Source organism: Pyrus communis, chromosome 17, assembly GCF_963583255.1.
Source record: "Pyrus communis chromosome 17, drPyrComm1.1, whole genome shotgun sequence".
Taxonomy (NCBI): Eukaryota; Viridiplantae; Streptophyta; class Magnoliopsida; order Rosales; family Rosaceae; genus Pyrus; species Pyrus communis.
In genome coordinates this window covers 2,288,442-2,310,073 of record NC_084819.1, presented here as the reverse complement: position 1 = coordinate 2,310,073, position 21,632 = coordinate 2,288,442, and the positions used below count along the sequence as shown (strand labels likewise).

At 37.7% G+C, this 21,632-nt stretch overlaps 1 protein-coding gene and 1 long non-coding RNA gene across 3 annotated transcripts; one reads left to right on the top strand and one right to left on the bottom strand.

Moving 5' to 3' along the window:
* The first annotated feature begins 10,275 nt into the window (after window positions 1-10,275).
* LOC137722570 (uncharacterized) lies at window positions 10,276-15,508 on the top strand. The gene is made up of 3 exons (XM_068461605.1): window positions 10,276-11,759; window positions 12,435-14,986; window positions 15,094-15,508. Exons 1-2 carry the CDS (start codon window positions 10,394-10,396, stop codon window positions 14,969-14,971), a joined length of 3,903 nt encoding a protein of 1,300 aa, XP_068317706.1. The 5' UTR covers window positions 10,276-10,393; the 3' UTR covers window positions 14,972-14,986; window positions 15,094-15,508.
* Window positions 15,509-16,762: 1,254 nt separating this feature from the next.
* Window positions 16,763-18,895, bottom strand: LOC137723437 (uncharacterized). 2 transcript variants are annotated; one of them, XR_011066911.1, is made up of 4 exons: window positions 18,746-18,895; window positions 18,618-18,670; window positions 17,977-18,379; window positions 16,763-17,081 (listed from the first exon to the last, which is right to left on the bottom strand). It is a non-coding gene; the product is annotated as an uncharacterized lncRNA (long non-coding RNA). The 2 variants fall into 2 exon arrangements; XR_011066910.1 differs by having other exon boundaries at window positions 17,977-18,437; window positions 18,618-18,895.
* Window positions 18,896-21,632: the final 2,737 nt, after the last annotated feature.

Sequence of the window (21,632 nt, the reverse complement as noted above, 5' to 3'; positions counted from 1 at the left end):
ACCTTTGTTGATGACTATTCAAGAGCAACTTGGTTATATTTGTTAAAATCAAAGAGTGAAGTGATGGAAGTGTTTAAAGACTTTCATAGTCTTGTTAAAAATCATTTTTCCTCTCAAATCAAAACTCTAAGGTCTGATAATGGCACCGAATACATGTCCCAAGTCATGACTCAATATTTGAGCAACAATGGCATCATGCATCAAACTAGTTGTGTTGGCACACCTCAACAAAATGGTATTGCCGAGAGAAAAAATCGAGATCTTCTTGAAAAAACTAGGTCATTGATGTTTCAAATGAATGTACCTAAACGTTTTTGGTCTCAAAGTGTTATGGCAGCCACTTACCTGATCAACAGGTTACCTAGCAGGGTTTTGGGGTTCAAATCACCAATGGAAATTGTAAAAAACAGGAAAATAGACCTGTCACACCTTAAAGTCTTTGGATGCATTTGTTTTGTCCATGTTCAGTCCTTGCATCGAGACAAACTTGACCCGAGAGCAACCAAATGCATTTTCTTTGGTTACTCATCCACACAAAAGGGATACAAATGTTACAATCCACAACTTAAGAGGTTAATTGTTTCCAAGGATGTCAGATTTCATGAAACTAACCCTTATTACAGCCAAGCTCTGGATAGTTCAAGTGAGGGGGAGAATTACTTGGATTTGTTTCCATTACCAAGAACTGAAATCCTTGCCACTGAAGTACCTGATGCAATGAGGCCTGTTCATCACACAAATATCCCTACTGAAAATGACAACCAAGCCTCAAGTAATGATACCAACAATTCTGAATCAATCCACAGTATTGCTCCTGAGGAATCATCCTACGAGTTGCAATCGACTGCACCTCGACGCAATCCTACTCGTGAAAGACATCCTCCAGCAAGACTGCAAGACTTTGTCACTTACAAACCAAGACATCCACTGTCTCACTACGTATCCTATCACAAAATGTCTCCTAAACACATTGCTTTCCTGAGTACTATATCTGAGCATGTTGAGCCTCGGTCATTCCAAGAAGCAAATCAATCACCAGTTTGGCAGCAAGCCATGCAAGATGAACTGCATGCCCTTGATCAACACAAAACCTGGAGCATTGAGACACTGCCTAAGGGAAAGAAGACAGTAGGTTGCAGGTGGATATACAAGGTTAAATTCAACTCAGATGGATCCATAGAAAGACACAAGGCAAGATTAGTGGCTCGTGGTTTTACTCAAACATTTGATGTGGACTACAAAGAAACATTCGCCCCTGTTGCAAAGATGAACTCGGTAAGAGTACTCCTTTCAGTTGCTGTTAACAAAGGATGGCCTATGTTTCAAATGGACGTAAAGAACGTCTTCTTACATGGTGAGCTTGAAGAAGAAGTCTTCATGAGGTTACCCCCAGGCCATCCTCAAAGTCATGAACCTGATCTTGTGTGCAGATTACACAAATCAATTTATGGTCTTAAACAGTCACCAAGAGCTTGGTATGCCAAGCTAAGTTCAGTCCTCACAACGGTTGGTTTTAAAAGAAGCAATGCAGACTCTTCATTGTTCGTACGCACGGGCACTGCTGGGAAACTGGTCGTTCTTGTCTATGTCGATGATTTAATCATCACAGGAGACAACATGGATGAAATAACTAAGCTCAAGCATTCACTGCAACAACGTTTTGCCATCAAAGATCTTGGCATACTTAGATATTTTCTTGGCATCGAAATGGCTACCTCTCCCAAGGGTTTCTTTCTCAGCCAACGGAAATATGTTCTGGACCTACTCAAGGAAGCAAACATGAGTGATGCTAAACCTGTCAATACACCCCTAGACACGAAACACAAACTTAGCTTGGAAGGGCAACCACTGCCCAACATCAGCTATTATCAGCGTATTGTGGGTAAGCTGATCTACTTGACTATTACAAGGCCTGACATAGCCTATTCAGTAAGCATTGCTAGCCAATTTATGCACTCTCCCACCATGGAGCATTTTAATCTTGTCAAGAGACTACTTCGGTATCTCAAAGGTTCAATAGGTCGTGGCATCATCATGAAAAAGAATGAGAGCACTGAGATCACAGGCTATTGTGATGCTAATTGGGCTGGCAACTCTATTGATCGTAAGTCTACAACGGGGTATTGCACATTTGTGGGAGGCAATCTTGTTACCTGGAAAAGTAAAAAACAAGCTGTAGTTGCTCGATCCAGCACTGAGGCTGAATATCGCGCCATGGCATCTACTGCCTGTGAACTAATATGGTTGAAAGGTTTGTTGTGCGACTTAGGTGTCTCTACTACTCAGTCCATGTCTCTTTTTTGTGACAACCAAGCGGCAATGCACATTGCGTCCAACCCTGTCTTCCACGAGAGAACCAAGCACATCGAAGTTGATTGTCACTATGTCCGTGCACAGGTACAATCACAGGTCATCAAAACTCATTTTGTCAAGAGCTACGATCAACTCGTAGACCTATTCACTAAACCTTTAGCATCACCTCAGTTTCAGCGGCTTCTCGACAAGCTTGGATCCATCAACCTCCTGGATCCAGCTTGAGGGGGAGTATTGAAAGTCCTCTAGGTATATTGTATATTATCTGTGTAATAGGGTTTGTGTCAACCCTAGTAAGTGCTTTACCTAAAGTAAGTGCTTTACCTAATTGTATAAGAGTCTTGTCTTGTTGGCAGCTGAGTCTTGTCTTGTTGGCAGCTGTCTTGTCTTGTTGGCAGCTGGTTGGCAACTCCTTAATTCAAGGAGGTTAATTATTCTTCCTATGCCGAGACTTCCAGCTTGATTTAAGGTTGTTCTAGGTTAGAGTCTTGAGTGTTGAGTGTTGTTTGCAACTCACTCAAACTTCTCTATATATTTGTATTATGTTTCGGTTCCTAGATACAACAATATATAAAAATACACAAACTTCAAAAGTTAACAGATGGGGAAACTCTTTCGATGGGTCTCACAATGATTCTATTCATGATATTCCTATTTGTTATTTTTAAGGTTCATAATTATTTTATTTTACCAGACGGAATTTCAATGAATTCGATTTAAAGGAACCCAATGACTGGCCATTTAGCTTTCACATGGTTGGAAAGCCTTAAGCTCGACTAAAATTGTAGTGTTCAATACGTAGTTTTAGTTTTAGTCCACTGTGACTTTATGGCTTAGTTACCGCTTGTTGTAAAAGTATTATTTAGGAGTATCCTTATCAAAATTTCTTATTCTAATTCCTTGATACATAATTGTTCATGTGAGACGTGTGAGAGGGTATCAAAATTTCGATCATTTCGATCATTAATTAGTGATGAGATGCCAGCACGCATATATTAACGAGGATTAAATAAATTTTAGACTATATTTGTAATGACTTTTAAAAATATAAAATTGAGTAAATAAGCTAAAAAGGGGGAGATGCTCATGAATATAGTACCATATATTTCCTCGCATCGATGACCCAACGAATGTTAATAATTATTTGTAATGTACACATATTTATAGAAAAGGAAATCAGGTTACAAATGCTTGAGCTTCATCTCGGCTAGATAGTTATACTTATTATTGACGGTCTATAGTTTCAAATTTTGTAGCATCTACTTAAGCTCATGACATTTCGTTTTGTCTTTACTATCATTTTTGTTTTTGCGAGTCTTGGCATAGTCCCCCTTTGGAAGGAGGGTAATGGTCCTCATCTCTTCGGTGAAGGGTAGGTGCCTCACGGCGACTCACACAACTATTGCTGAAGAACTAATCTCACCTAATTTTTCTCCATTTGACAAAAAAAAAATAAAAAAAAATACAAACAAACAAACAAAGTGTAGAGTTCGAACCAAGCTTCTGTTATTCATTTATGGGATGTTTTGATATAGACGCCTCATTTTTAAATGTCATAGACTAAACATCTATTCCTTTTGCAAATTTGATTAAACATTTTCCCTACAATTTTGGTACTTTAATTTTATTTCATTAGAAGTCTATTCACGTTAACATTCCCTTTTTTCTTCCTATTTTATGCATCTCATATTATGATGATTTAAGATTTTTTATTTTTTATTAAAATATTTATTTTAGTAAATTAAATAGAATGTAACAAAACTTGTTGTTAGGTACATTTGGTTATATCAATATGTTTGATTATAATGATATATTTAGTTACTTGGTACATTTGAATTTTTGGTCCATTTGGCTTCTTGGTACATTTGAATTTTTGGTACGTTTGTTTTCAAAAAACATAAGCTTTATTACTTTTTGTCCTAATAATAAGGAATTACTTTAATTAATTAATTAATTTTTTTTTTATAGAAAGAGTCGTTAACAATGTAAAAGTTTAAATTACTTAAATTAATTTTTTTTATATAGAAAGAATCATTAATTAACGGACAATAGCCTTTTTGTTAATTCAAAATTATATGATTTATCGTTATTATTTAGCATTATCTACAATAATAAGGACTATCTCCGATCAACTAAAAGTTGTTTCAGAGACTTATCTACCAAAAAACAAGACTATCTAGAACATTGTGTATGAATTAAACATATTTTTAAAAATTCCAAAAAGATGAATATTCATTTTAATATAGTTTATAATTGGGTACATTTTAATTCGGGGTTAGTACGTTTTCGTTTGACGTTGGTATGTTTCCATTTGGCATGAGTGTACATTTAGATTTGAAAAGTTTAAATTTTTAGAGTTAAATATAGTTGAATTTATTTAAAATATATAGCAGATATTTAAATGTAAATTAATTTCAATTAATCTGAAGTAGTTTAAGTCTGAGTATCTTAATCAAATGTTTCAAAAGCTTAATGCATAAATGTTTAGTCTACAAAAGTCTAAAATAAGGCATCTAATTCTAATTTTCTCTTCATTTATCTTCGAACCTAGCTTCTGTTATTCATTTATCCTCTGCCAAAGAAAGGACGGTTTTACAAGAACACGAACTCTTCTCCCCCTCCAAATATGTTTCATTCATCATCCGGTTTAGATATATAGGTCAAAGTTTTGTTCGTATATACAATAATATAATGCGAATTAGTGAAAATTGTTAGCTTAATCATGATAAAAGAACAAAAAAGTTCAGTAGTTAATTAAGAGAAAACTATGGGCTCCAAGTTTGGAAACGAATATTAGTTACGCATTTCTCCTTGCGTGTTTATGAACTAGAGGAAGAAGAAGGCGTATTAAGAAGCAGCATACGTGTTCTTTTCTGTTTGGACAGATCGCACATGAAATCTAATATTCTTTTCAGTTCAAATAACAAGTAATATTAAATCAAACATATGCTTTCTTTACAGTTAATGAACAAGAGGACGTACTTAAATTTCTTGAATTATTTTGTTGAAATGGAATAAAATTAAGGGTTTGCTTCAACCACTATCTACCAAACCAAATTAGTGGTGGCATTTTCGATTGGGCAAAACAATACACAGCCCAGAATTGGCTCAGTTGCTGATTCTTCGAATCTGTTAGGTCGGATTTGATTTAAACTCTTTTTCTTTAAACATTGCAATATATATATATATATATATATATATATATATATAGACACACACACACACATATATACCGACCTAACGGATTTGTTTTAAACTGTTTCTCTTCAAACATTGCAATATAAATATACCAATGAAAATAGTTATGTATCTTAAATTATCCTTAACAATTTACTAATTACAAAAATAATGAATGAGAGGAACTTGTGGAGCCTCCTCCATGTTTAGTTTAAACTCGTTTTGATGACTATTCTGTAGTCTCTAGAGCTAGACTAGTTGTTCCTTAGTGTTTTTTTTGTTCTCTTCTTCTTCCATGTTACCGGAAAAAAATTGAGAGCAACTTGAAGTTTTTTTATTATATCGTATAATGACCAGGTGGTTGTGATATTAATTTGCAAGGTAAGGAATTCTGTCCAGTTTACTATAAATAAAATCACTAGGTATGAGGGAATGACACACATTTTCCATCTTTCTCTCTGCTGCACCCTCTCTCTCTACCTTCGATAAAATAGGCCACAACACAGGTGTTGTTATTGGGATTAAGTTTTGTGTTGGCTTATAAGAGTGTAGGGTTGCCACTTTGTATAACGGTGTAGTGATATTCCTCTTCGTTTATAAGTGAGAGGTCTTAGGTTTGATTCTCACCAAAGGAGAATTCGAACTACATTATTGCTAACCCATTGTGAGGCAAGGTCCACCCCTCTTCCTTAGTATAGATAATATCGTTTGTTAAAAAAAAAAAAAAAAGTGTAAGACTTTTATCGGAGAAATGGATTATACTGGCACAGTTTCGGATATTCGACAGATCTAAAACTTTCTTGAAAGCTACATAAGCTATCCGGCCAATTAACAAAACAAAAAAATTGTTGAATTTTCATATTTTATGCCACTGATCTATTATTAAATGGTATTCTTAAAATGGAAATTGGATGCACTCATTTAGATGAGCAATGTGACAAACCATGCTAAATAGTTTGAATAATAAAATGTTAGACACATTCAACTATCTAATGAGTCACCATCCAAAGTTTGAAAATCTATTAGTACAACATCACAATTGTGTTAAAACCTTGACGCATTCCCTTGATTGGTACCACGTGTCGATAAATTTTCAATAACTATACTATACATATCTCTATACAGTATTAACCCAAAGCTTGGAGCAAAACACAAAAGATGCGATATAGAGAGTAAGACGAACAATGGGCCACATCACAATACAAATAGATCGGACTTGTTGATTGTTAATTTACACATTGACATACGTAGTAAAAATTATTGACCCAATATTGAAGTTTAACAATATCTAGAAATGTATAGTATCTAGATATATGTAGTTGTTTGAGTTTATGTTCTAACCGATGTAAACATGAAAAAAAATTGTAGAGATTTACGTAGTTGTTTGAGTTTTGTACTGAGCTTGACTTACATAGTTGTGAAATCAAATTGTCTAGTATAACCAACTATCAAAACACATTAACTAAAGAAAAGATAAGAGAAAAGAAATGCTAATACAAGGCCAATTTATGTTGATTTCTGCCAATTAAATTGCGGAAATAGCAAAAAGACATACAAAAAAGGGTTGCAATGTTAGGTGAACACATAGCCTATATCTTTAGTCAATCTGTGCCACCATATACCTAAACTGGTTTTTTTTTTTGGAAATAAGAGCAGGTGGGTGCATGATGTGGTCCTTTAATGATCTTAACATAATTCCCTACTCAAAATTGGTAAGTCTTTCTTTACATTTGCCTCTCATTTACTCCATGATTTCAACATCATGGCCATTGGCCCATTTGGTAGGGACTCCTATTTTTGTTTGTTTTGTTTTCTTATAGTCTTAATATTCTAATTCCAAATCTTCATGCATTACTTTCACTTTAAAACAAGTTGCATAGAATGGGTTTACCACTACAAGCCTCCTGATTCAATAATATTATTGAAACACAGTTTGTCTCACATCGGACAGAGGGAAGAAGAAAAATCCATTTAAATAGAATTACCTCACTCTAACTAACACCGAGATATTTTGTGATAAAACCCCATACTTGAGGATTGGGTAGGTGGTAAGGATAGTATCAGTGTTGTTGAAGTGGGCCCTCGGCCCGTCAACTTGAAAAATTCAACAAATATAATATATAACATTTGTATTCTTAGTTTCGAATGTCACAGTGACAGTGAACACATTTCATGTAAGTCAGTTATCATAACAAAAGAGGGAGCATTTAAAAAAATTAATAAAAAAAAGTGTTGCTGTAATATGTCCTTAGCCTCAGCAACTCACCCTAGCTATATATCTTGATTATTGGCTTATTTAGACTTGCAGAGTTGCTTGATGGCACGGCATTGATAGTCAAAAAGAGTGAAAGGAGTATGTTTAAACTTTTACAAATTTGCTTGAATCTTATAGGGGCAGTCCATTAACCCTAAACATAATTTTTGACCAGAAGTATATCTAATTTTAGTGAACTGATTGGAGCAATGCACCAACAAAAGTGACATAGTACTGGTATTTCTATTTTATCATGCAGAAGAAGTGGAATAATTTAGTAACAAGTTAAATACATTATTTAATGTTATTTGTTCCCTTTGAAATATAATCGAAAGCTTGACTTGTAAGTAAATTGGAAACAGTTGTATGTTAGTATGTTACTAATCCCATGTGGACTTCTGGGTTGGCTGTTCTAACCACTGTTTTAAATTTTAATTACTCACCGCCCCCAAATCTGATCCACTGTGGTCACAGACCTTGTGGCTACGGTGCAATTGGATGGATGCTTAGGGTTTTGTCTGCGATATCAATAGAGTTTAGCAATGTGCCTCGTACCATCCAATTAGGGTTTAGGGTTTACGGGGCATGTTAGGTAATAACATTAAAAAATTTACTTTCCCGAGCCCTTCATTACATGAATTTTTTAACTTTAATTTTGAAGAGTTTCAAACTTTTCAAACCATTGCGTCTTGTGTTCAAATATTTTCTTTTTATGTCTAAATTAGAGACTCATGTAGTAATATCGTGTTTACATATAATAAATAAATAAATTATTTTATATTTCAAATTTACCAAAAGAAAATTTCAATCCATCAAATGGATGAGTGGGATATTACTGAAAGGTAAAGTCAGCCAAATGATCCCTATTCTGAGTCAAAGGAAAAGAGAAAGAAACAAAGCTGAGAGTTCAAATCATGGTATGATGAGTATGGGGTAGCCTGTGTGCAGCAAAGGAACAACGTATGAGGAAGGTGGCCTATTTGTGCAGCAAAGGAACATCGTACGATGATGGTCCAGTATGTTCAAAGGAAACATGCATTATTATTTCTTGCAAGAAATGAAATTCAAATAATTAATAATCTTTGCTCCTCGGTCCTTTTTTTCTTTTTCTTTTTCTTTTACACTCTTTGGTTGTAATCACCTGCAAAAGCTGCAGAAACCACTTGATTGAATTTTCACATGGTGTTGTTTGAATTTAAAGGTAAACAGTCTCCACTAGGTGAAAGAAAAAATCTTGTAAAAACTTATAAAAGATTGGACTACTCTTTATATTGTCAATTTATTTTATGGTGGAACTTTATTTCCTTTATGGTATCAGAATAAGGTGACCCACGTGTGAGCCCAACAACTAAGCCCCAAGTGCTTCATGTCACTCAATTCTTGTTGTCCATGTATTTGGCTTAAAAATTTGTCACATGTAAAAAGACATATGAGGATGTAAAGATAAAAGAATCTCATATCGATAAAAAAAAAAACTTTACAATAACTTATAAAAGGTTAAACTACTCTTTATATGTCATTGATTTTATGATGAAACTCATCTCCTAATAAAAAAACATGCATTTGAAAATAAATATACACAAATCCTCAGTTCTTTTAGTTTTACCTAGTATTATAGGGAGGCCAATGAACGTGCAATATTCTGTTTGTTTTGCTTTTGTTTATTTGCTACTAAACCTTCTGCCCTGCACGAATCTTTTTCCTCTACCGGCCACCAACTTTGTTATTAGGACCACCATTATTACCCTTTTTAATTTACTTTAACCTTTTGGATTTCTTTTGCTTAAACAACTTTAGACTAATAATTAGTTTTTAGATTGTAATTAACAAATATGGAACAAACAATTTGAAAAGTAAGAGAAAAACTGACAATAATATATACATGTGCCATATGGAGGCTTTCACATGGCATTTCTAGCCACATATCAGATCTCACAATTTCCTCATATTTAATTATCTTTTAGAAACGTTGACCCAAATATTTGCCAAATATCTATCTGCCCAAAGAAAAACAAAAATTTCAAACCATTGTGGCCATGTAAACGCAATAGAAAGTGTTATTCACACATTTATTTTTACTTCTCGCATACTTTTGTTAAGTTTTTACCATTTTCTTCATTTTATTTGATCCGATGACCGAAAATTGATACAAATATGTAAGGAATTAAATGAGTGTAAATAGCACTACTAAAACACTATTATACATTTTATTGCACTGATTTTTTTAAAAAGAGAAAATAGAATAAAAGTGTAGACAAAGAGAACGAGCTCAAGAAGTGGAACTATTAAAATTTACTGTTTTAATATTGTAGTATTATCATTGCTTCTTAAATCTCAACTGGGGGAGCCCCAAGTGATTCAAACAGTGTATTGAAAAATAGATAAGGCCAGCTAGAGTGACCCCATTTGATGCATTAAATCAAAGTGTACATTAGAATTGGTCCTTTGCGACAGCTCTCTCTCAACGACTCGCACTCCCTATAAAACACAATATACCATGCATCTACCAAGTCATCACTCCAAACCTAAACAGCTCAAGGCTTCTCAGGCCTTCAGCATATTTTCTCTCTTCATTTCCCAATTTTCCCGAGAAAATTTGTGAAACTAACCACATTGACCAGAGGTGGTAAGAAAATTGTAGCAACACCCATGAGGAGTGTGGGCGGCGGCCCCTCTTGGGGTCGGCTTTGGCCTCAAATGGCAGTGGCTTTAGCTGCCACACTGGTGGTGATTTCAAGCAATGTGGATTTAGTAGAAGCAAGTGCTTATCCCTACTCTTCACCACCACCACCACCACCTTACGTTTACAGCTCACCACCACCACCACCATATGTCTACAAGTCTCCACCACCACCATCACCTTCACCGCCACCGCCTTATGTCTACAAGTCTCCGCCACCTCCATCACCATCACCACCACCGCCTTATGTCTACAAGTCTCCACCACCACCTTCTCCCTCTCCTCCACCACCTTATGTGTACAAGTCCCCGCCACCGCCATCACCTTCTCCACCACCACCATATGAGTACAAGTCTCCACCACCGCCGTCACCATCTCCACCACCACAATATGAGTACAAGTCTCCACCACCACCATCATCGTCTCCCCCACCACCGTATGAGTACAAATCACCACCTCCTCCATCACCCTCCCCACCACCACCATATGTTTACAAGTCTCCACCACCACCTTCTCCCTCACCACTACCACCATATTACTACAAGTCTCCACCACCACCTTCTCCCTCTCCACCACCTCCTTACTACTACAAGTCTCCACCACCCCCAGAGTACTCCCCACCACCACCATACTACTACAAATCCCCACCACCTCCTTCTTCTTCACCTCCTCCCCCTTACTACTACAAATCGCCACCCCCACCATCACCAAAACCACCAACCCCGTACTACTACAAGTCTCCACCACCCGCAGAATACTCCCCACCACCACCATACTACTACAAATCCCCACCACCTCCTTCTCCTTCACCTCCTCCACCTTACTACTATAAATCCCCACCCCCACCATCACCAAAACCACCAACCCCATACTACTACAAGTCGCCACCACCCCCAGAATACTCCCCACCACCACCATACTACTACAAATCCCCACCACCTCCTTTTCCTTCACCTCCTCCACCTTACTACTACAAATCCCCACCTCCACCATCACCAAAACCACCAACCCCATACTACTACAAGTCTCCACCACCACCACCACCTTCACCCAAACCACCAACTCCATACTATTACAAATCACCACCACCACCATCCCCAAAACCCCCAACCCCATACTATTACAAGTCTCCTCCTCCACCCTCACCATATCCTCCTCCTCCTTACTACTACAAGTCTCCACCACCACCAACCCCTTACTACTACACTTCTCCACCACCACCAGTTCCTTACTATCCGAAGCCGCCATTGGTGAAGGTCGTCGGAAGGGTCTACTGCTACAGATGCTATGACTGGAAGAATCCATCGAAGTCACACGACAAGAAGCACTCCACAGGTACTTTTCTCAAAAATTCATTTTCTCAAAATTTATTTAAATATTGTCTTTAATCTGTCGTATCATATCTTTGTTTATTTTCCAAATCTTGGTCCTTGATGTTTTACAACTCTGCTGGTCCCAATGAGTTATTTGGGTAGTATACTGTATATGTGATCCTTCCAATCTGATGGCTCACTTTTGATAAATAGAGGCATATAATAATATAATCACACATGTTGCGGTTTAATCTTTCCTTGAGATGAAGGAAAAAAAATAGTGATCCCGGTTTTATTTTATTTTATTTCTTTGAGTTATAAAAATTAATTTACGTAATATTTGCTAAAAGTATGGAAACACCATGGTTTCAAATTAATGTCATAAATATTAATCAACAGTGCTTAATTTGTCCCATTTTAATTTACTAAAGAAAATGTAACGTGCTACAAATAATATATAAGAACAACTCCGCGTTTTCGTTATCCAACAGGTCGTGTCCAAAGTCTGCATAGTCCTTTTCAACTCAGGGATTTGGTATATATTGAAATGCATCACACCTAGTTAGTGGAACATGACTAATCATTTGATTAATTAACTAATTAGTATATAATTTTTTGTTGTTATTGTTGTCGGACAACGAGTGTTGTATCTCATAAAGAGAAAGTTCCAATACCTTTTATTATTTGTGCACCGCAGGCTCCGTTGTTGTGGTAACTTGCTGGAATGGCAAGAAGGAAATCAAGGCCTACGGTAAAACTAAGAACAATGGGAAATTCAGCGTAGTTATCCCTGGCTTTGAGTATGGCAAATATGGAGCCAAGGCTTGCACGGCTAAGCTCTACGCAGCACCAAAGGGTTCGAAATGCAACGTTCCCACTAAGCTAAACGGGGGCAACAAGGGTGCCAAACTCAAAGTGAAATCCAAGACTAAATATGAAGTTGTGCTCAAGGCTGACAAATTTGCTTATGCTTCCAAGAATCCGTACGAGGAGTGTGAAAAGTCCAAGCCCCAATATCCTCCTCCTTATGTTTACAAGTCACCGCCACCGCCTACGCCTACTTACGTCTACAAGTCACCGCCTCCACCGCCACCCAAGTACTACTACAAGTCACCACCACCTCCGGCATACGTTTACAAGTCACCACCACCACCATCACCCAAGCCACCAACCCCATATTACTACAAGTCTCCTCCACCACCATCACCCAAGCCGCCAACCCCATACTACTACAAGTCTCCTCCTCCCCCATCACCCAAGCCACCAACCCCATATTACTACAAATCCCCACCACCACCATCGCCCAAACCACCAACTCCATACTACTACAAATCCCCACCACCACCATCGCCCAAGCCACCAACCCCATACTACTACAAATCTCCTCCTCCACCATCACCCAAGCCACCAACCCCATACTACTACACATCCCCACCACCACCATCGCCCAAACCACCAACTCCATACTACTATAAATCTCCTCCTCCCCCATCACCCAAGCCACCAACCCCATACTACTACAAATCTCCACCACCACCATCACCAAAACCACCAACGCCATACTACTACAAGTCTCCTCCTCCCCCATCACCCAAGCCACCAACCCCATACTACTACAAGTCTCCTCCTCCCCCATCACCCAAGCCACCAACCCCATATTACTACAAATCCCCACCACCACCATCGCCCAAACCACCAACTCCATACTACTACAAATCCCCACCACCACCATCGCCCAAGCCACCAACCCCATACTACTACAAATCTCCTCCTCCACCATCACCCAAGCCACCAACCCCATACTACTACACATCCCCACCACCACCATCGCCCAAACCACCAACTCCATACTACTATAAATCTCCTCCTCCCCCATCACCCAAGCCACCAACCCCATACTACTACAAATCTCCACCACCACCATCACCAAAGCCACCAACCCCATACTACTACACATCCCCACCACCACCATCGCCTAAACCACCAACTCCATACTACTATAAATCTCCTCCTCCCCCATCACCCAAGCCACCAACCCCATACTACTACAAATCTCCACCACCACCATCACCAAAACCACCAACTTCATACTACTACAAGTCTCCTCCTCCACCATCACCCGAGCCACCAACTCCATACTACTACAAATCCCCACCGCCACCATCGCCAAAACCTCCAACCCCATACTACTACAAGTCTCCTCCCCCACCATCTCCAAAACCACCAGCCCCATACTACTACTACAAATCCCCACCACCCCCATCCCCAAAACTACCAACCCCATACTACTACAAGTCTCCTCCACCACCGTCTCATTCTCCCCCACCTCCGTACTACTACAAATCACCACCACCACCATCACCTTCTCCTCCACCTCCATACTACTACAAGTCTCCTCCACCACCGTCTCCTTCTCCCCCACCTCCGTACTACTACAAATCACCACCACCACCATCACCTTCACCTCCACCCTCTTACTATTACAAGTCTCCCCCACCACCTTCACCTTCTCCCCCTCCTCCATACTACTACAAGTCCCCTCCTCCACCCTCACCGTCTCCCCCACCACCCTACTACTACAAATCTCCACCTCCACCATCACCCTCCCATCCTCCCCCTTACATCTACAAATCTCCACCACCCCCAGGATACTCACCACCACCACTATACTACTACAAATCTCCACCTCCACCATCACCTTCTCCTCCTCCCCCTTACATCTACAAATCTCCACCACCCCCAGAATACTCACCACCACCACCATACTACTACAAATCTCCACCTCCACCATCACCGTCTCCTCCTCCCCCTTACATCTACAAATCTCCACCACCTCCAGAATACTCACCACCACCACCATACTACTACAAATCCCCACCACCTCCTTCTTCTTCACCTCCTCCACCTTACTACTACAAATCACCACCACCACCATCACCCTCCCCTCCTCCCCCTTACATCTACAAGTCTCCACCACCACCTTCTTCATCTCCACCACCACCATACAAATACAACTCCCCACCACCACCTTCCTCATCTCCTCCTCCACCATACAAATACAATTCCCCACCCCCACCTTCCCCATCACCTCCTCCACCATACAAATACAACTCCCCACCACCACCATCACCCTCTCCTCCTCCACCTTACATCTACAAGTCCCCTCCACCTCCGGTAGAAACACCACCGCCGGTTTACATTTATGGATCTCCCCCACCTCCAATTCATTATTAAGCAGATATAAATCATGTAAGTCAAAAGGTTCATTGCTTTTTTTTTCTTGGCATCAATCGCATTTCCAATTATTACCAAATTAAGCAACTAATCTTATTTCTGGGTTATTCCGAATATTGCAGGTTTTAATTTATACAGTGAAATAAATGAAGGCTCCATTAGTGGAAAGTTGAGACATCAAGCTTTCAATCCAAGTCCATTCAATAAGGGTCTGTCAGAAAATTCATTGAGCTACAACATTAGTGATTCAACCCATAATTTATCTACTTCTTTGGTAGCCATCTTGCACATGCTGCTACTATATTATCCATGTCGGGAAAGCAAGTTTTGGAGAAAAATAAGCAAATATTAATTGGAAGTTTAATTTATAATCAGCATCAGGAGCTTGGAATTGGCTTGGTTGTCACAGTTTCATTTTTCAATTCTCCCTCTTGGGGTCTTAATTATTTATGAATGTATAGCGAGTGCCGTGGCCTTTTGATTGTATAATTGGCTTCTTAGCAATAAAAGAAGACTCGTACGTCCAGTTTCTCTTTTTTTTCCCCTTGCATGGACCATGGTATGTAGAAAAACTTGAAATGTTCTTCTTTTTTTCGCTCATCACTCCCTCAACTTGTCATGAACACAAGGAATAAAACCTTCCATTTCCAACTGCGAACAGAGAAAAAGATACTGATGACACATAATTCCATTGTTTCCTCAATCCCTAGTAAGGAGACATTTCAGAAATGCCAAACAAATGGAGGATCAAAAGTGCCAACAAATCAGAGGATCTGCTATATTGCCAAAAGCGACGGATATATGTATAGACTGTAGTGGCCTGTCGGGCTTTTTGGTTAGTGCTGCTGCTTATGCAGACTTCTGGTCCTCCGAGCCTGATGGTATTGGATACCAGGCTGCAGCCAGTGCCAGGTTTGAAAGTTGCACGAGATCAATGATATCTGCCAGAGTCGGTAGTAGTGGGATTGTGGGATCCACACGACTCGTCGATTACCTGGAAGCAGCCTTGCAAACAACTATTATTCCAAGCTCCATTACTTCAACTTGGGCTGCCACTCCTATATAAACAAATAAATACACATCACACACACACACACACACACATATATATATATAGAAGACAATGAGGTTGTAACCCGTGGCCCATGCATGTTGTTCCATCTCTAAAGAAATCCGTGAATTATATATTGCCCCCGATCCATCTAAGTTGCACAAAATTATTAGGTTTTAGGTGTTAACATTTATTTAGTGTTACATAATTGTTTTCTGCTAATAAAAATTGTGTATGCTGTTTTCCTTCATAACTTAAATAGTAGCTAGAAGGATTTGGTAAGCAGGAACATAAAAAGATACGCGAAGGATTTGGGAAAATGACGGAATCTATGTCATGAGCTTCTTCTAGGGGAGAAGAGCTAGTGGCGGGTTAAGAATTTTTCTTTGGGTGGGCGAAGTGTAAACGTTTACAAGTAGTTTTTTTTATATTTTTTTTATTTTTTTATTTTATCAAAAGCTTACAAGTTATTTTAGATAACATAAATTCTTTAAACTACAAAAAAAAAGGGCCTTTTGGGATGGTAAAAACGTGTCGCAAAATCTGCCAAAAGCGTCGCAATAGGCCTTTTACGACGGCAAGTAACACGTCGCAATAACCATGCGTTGTAAATGTTGATCGATTATATGCGACGCTATACTATTTACTACGAGCTTGTGACGGCAAGTAACACGTCGCAAATAATTGTCACCAAGTTAAAAAAAAAATATTGGGCGCCAAATTGGACGCCAATGACATTATTTTTAATAGCTTCAACAAAAAAATTTCATGTGAAATTGTACTACAAGTTCCAAACTAAAATGAAATTCAAATCAATGTTACAATTCATAGTTTACAAAATGAAAAACACTAATTTGGAATCTTTGAGATTGTAATGTATTTCATTTGGAGTAATTAAATATATATACATGATTAGACATTTATATAGTCTATAATGCTACATCAGACCAGTGCTTTTCTGTCGGACCTAGCAAGATACATATCCCCTTGACTGTTTTTCCTTCTAAACTTTACGCGTCTCCTCTTCATCTTCCAGTCTTTGTAGTTGACAAGAATTTACTGCCACAAAAATGATATCAATAATGACAAAGGAACAAAAGTAACTTGCAGACCTCTGATACAACTATAACAAACGGCACAACGCCAACATTTGTATAATTACTTTCATAAGAACAATTTTAGTACCACTGATACAACGATAACTGAGCTTATAACCAGATGTCATATCAAGAAATGGAACTCAACATAGAAATTTTACGTATTACTTGTTATAGTGGAATTTTGATGCAACTCATCCCAGCAACATCTGATTTCACTCGACCTTAGCAGTAGCTTTTACCCAACCAAGCCAATTTCTAAGGAAAAAGGAACAAAATAAGGGGAAAAAACACAAGAAACAAAGATGGAGGGGAATAGTAAGACACTAATTTATAACATAGATCAGCCTTTTATACAGACCAAGTTATTACAGCAAAACAACACGAAAGTAGCTACATTTCTTAAAGATAAATAGTGGAGTAATTCTTAATGTAATAATAGAATTAATGGTCTAACATACAAATAGTTAAACCATATCCAGACCAAATCAAACATCATTTACCGGATTCTACTCGGACAACTCACTTCAAAAGGTGGTGGCCATTCTAACAAAACGAACTCAATTAACCCAACATCTTAGTAAGTTATTAATCAGAAATATTAAAAGATACAGAGAAAATTAATGCACGGCATTTATGTATGCAATGAATACATAATCGTTTCTTCTTACACTCTTTGCGACGAACTTGAGCAATTTCATTAACTAATGACATAAACATAGATTTTTATATAACAGTCACAACAAATGACAACATAAACATAGAATACCAGTTCTGTATGCATACCAGATCAATTACATTATAAATCACAACATTGACCACAAATGACATAAACATAGAATTTACAAATTACTTACTTTCTTGGACTGCTTATTTACTTTTCTTTCTTCCTGCTTCGTATGATCCTTTATGGCCCCAAGAAAATAACCTACTCTCTTTCTTCTTCGCAAACCTTTCTCTGTATCGATGTCATCAGAATGCCCCACTTCATCTTCGACCTTTAAACTACACCTCATTCTCACTTTTCTTAGAGGTCCGCTTTCCATATTCTCCTCCATCTTGCTCTGATTTCGACTCATCATTCACCATTCATTTCCAAACAATTCTTCCCATTTCCTCTACAAATCTCACATTTTTCTGACCAATCCGTGCTTCTTCACAAAAGCACCGCCATTGTCTCTGCATTCATCAATGCTTTCTTCCTCATCTTTCTCCAATTAATCCACCCCCAAATTTCTGCTTCTCTTGCTAATTGAGTCACTGGTGCCATTAAAGAATAAATAAACAAAACCAAGCCAGCATACTTCTTTGACTAGCTCTAATTATTAAAAAAAAAAAATGGTCCAATAATATTAGCAATTAGTGATGAAATTGAACATAGAAAAGACAAAAAAAAAAAAAAAAAAAAAAAAAAACCCTAAACGACGGGAGAACCAATGGAGAATAGATAAGACTAGAATAAAAACAAATTATAAGATAATTCCTCAAATAATCTTACCAAATGAGAAGGGATGAGGTTGAATTCAAATTTCTAGCAGCAAAAAGAAAAAACTGAGAGACAACAAAAAATATTAGGGTTAGGGAAATGGGAGATTTGAGAGAGGAACAAGAAACATAAATCCTTACTTGGTTCAATTGTGTCTCAAGATTAGTGGTTGCGGCAAGAGTGACAAAGAAAGATCTATGTTTTGAAGAGAGGGAGATAGGCGGCGGACGAGAAAGAGAGAGGCGGAGAGCGAGAGGGAGATGAGAGCATGCAGTTATGTTTTTTTTTTCTTTTACTTATTCACAACTGAGCGCCAAAGTTTTTCGTGCAGAAAATAATGAAATTTAATAGTTATTGCGAGGACCGCATCACGCGTCGTAAAAAAGGTGTCGCAATTACCATATTTTCTTGTATATTCTTGAAATTAAAAACAGCATTTCATGCACACAATTGCAACTTTTATACTAACATTTCATTTTTAGTTTTCTCTTGTAGAATTTTGTTTTTATTTTTACAATTATAAGTATTATTTTTATTACAAGTGATAGTCATTATTAATTAACAATAAAAGAATGAGTGAATCTGCAAAAGTTGAAGAGAAATGTCATAATCACTTACAATATTGCAGGTATTATAGTTGTCAAACAATGTGCTTAATCATATCTTTAGGATAAGTATGATAAAGATTTTATCAAAAAAAAAAAAAACGATAAGTATGAATATTATATTATATATACCTAGTTCATAAAAGGAAAAAACAAATAAAACATCAAACAAAACGAATAAAAATCAAGATAAGAGAAATGCTAAGGAGAGTCTCTCAAGGTGAGACGCTCTTTCAACTAATAGTTTAACATTAACTCTGATGCTAAAATTATAAAATATTGTACTAAAACAATGAAGTGGTGAATCCATAAAGAGTCTAATTTTGCAAGAGTCTTTCAGATTTCTCAAAAATCAATTAGAGATGCTTGGGTTGATATGATATGTGGGCCATAAAGGTCAAAGGATTTGTTCTATTTGAATAAAACGAGATTGTCCACTTTAAGTGTTGAACTAAGGTCATCTCCAACCGAGGGTTAGGCTAGTGGGCTCGTGGGTTTCATGGAATCTGAAAAAGCCAACCGGCTGGCCCAATCCAACCAGCCAGCCAATCCCGGGCTGGGCCAAAAATTCTAGCATTCCTGTCGGATATAACTGACAAGAATTCTAGGCGAAATTTTAAATGCAATAGCTAGCTAACGTCAGCTAGCTGTTAATTTTTTTTTTTTTTTTTTTTTTTTACAGTTTTATTTTTTATTTTTATTTTTACACAAATTTTTTCCTATAACTTCTATTTTTTTCTATAACTTTCTATAACTTTTATTTTACAAAATTTGTTTTATATTTTTTTTCCCTATAACTTCTATTTTACAAAATTTGTTTCATATATTTTTAAAATTCTATTTTTCCTATAACTTCCTAAGCCATTATACAACATTAAATTAAATTAAGTAACATGAAACAACATTAAATAAAATTAACTAGAATAAAAATTATACAACATAAAACTTAACGCCTACTCCATGCTATTTTTGGCCCAAAGATATGCAACAAGATCCTGTTGTAGGTATTTGTTTGTAGCATTGGAACGTATCATTCTATAGCGCCTCATGTACTCATTTATAGAAATACTACCTGTTCTTGGATTGAAAGACAAATTAGGCTCATCATATATTTTTGCACGAGCCCTTCTTGGTCATCATCGGACTCTCCATCAATATACCCATCTCGCTCATTCTCCATTATCATATTGTGTAATATGATGCAAGACATCATGATGGAGTCCAAATTTTCTCGACTCTATATTCTTGCCAGTTCGCTAATGATCTTCCACCGTACTTGTAGAATACCGAAAGTTTTCTCAACATCTTTGCAGTATGCCTCTTGGTGTAAGGTAAACAACTTTTCCGCGTCATTCCTAGGGTTTGGAATTGCTTGGACAAGTGTCGCCCACTTTGGGTAGATGTCATCTACCAAGTAATACCCCATATTGTATTGATGGTCGTTGATGTAGTAGTCAAGTTGAGGTGCTTTACCTTCCATCAGGTGATTGAAGAGGGGTGAACAACCAAGAACTATAATGTCATTTTGGAATTCAGGGACTCCAAAGAAAGCATGCCAAATCTATGTGTCATATGAGGCAACTGCCTCTAACACAACAATTGGCTTTCTCGACCTTTCGCATAAACCTTTTTGCCATCCGGTGGGACAATTCTTCCAATCCCAATGCATGCAATCTAATGACCCTATCATGCTCGGAAACCCACGGTCTTCAGCTTTATGAAAGAGCCGATTCAGATCTTCTTGATTTGGCTCGCAGAGGTACTCATCTTTGTAAACCTGAACAATTGTGTCACAAAATTGTTCAAGAGTATCAAGGCATGTAGACTTAGACATACCATAGGTTTCATCCATCGAATCAGTTGGGGAGCCATAGGCCATCATTCATAGTGCAACAGTAACCTTCTGATGAGGTGAGAAACCAAGGCGGCCTGCTCTGTCCTATTTCTGTCGAAAGTATGGATTGACATGCTAGACATTACAAAGTAAACACTCAAAGACATGACGCCTTATCCGGAAGCGACGTCTGAAATCCTCTTCTATGTACACCGAGTTGAGGTTGAAGTAGTTGTTCATTAGATTGGCATGCGTCATTACTCTATTTCATGGTTTGTAAGAGCGACCAGCAACAAAGCCACCCCATTGAGGTTGTTCCTCAATTGGCTGACACACCATGGCTGCTACTTTGTTTTGTTTGTTGTGCCTTACTTGAACTTGTTCATCAGACTCCTCATCTTCTCGTCTCATTTGCACCCATTTTTCTTCCAATTTGGAATTGAATGATGACCCCCAGTTGGAATCTGAAGAGGATCCAAAGTTGGAATGCATTGCAAACTTGAATTGAAAGAGATTGAATTGAAATAGATTGAATTCAAAGTTGTGTGAATTATAGCCCAATATCCATCCTTTTTATAGCAAAAAAAA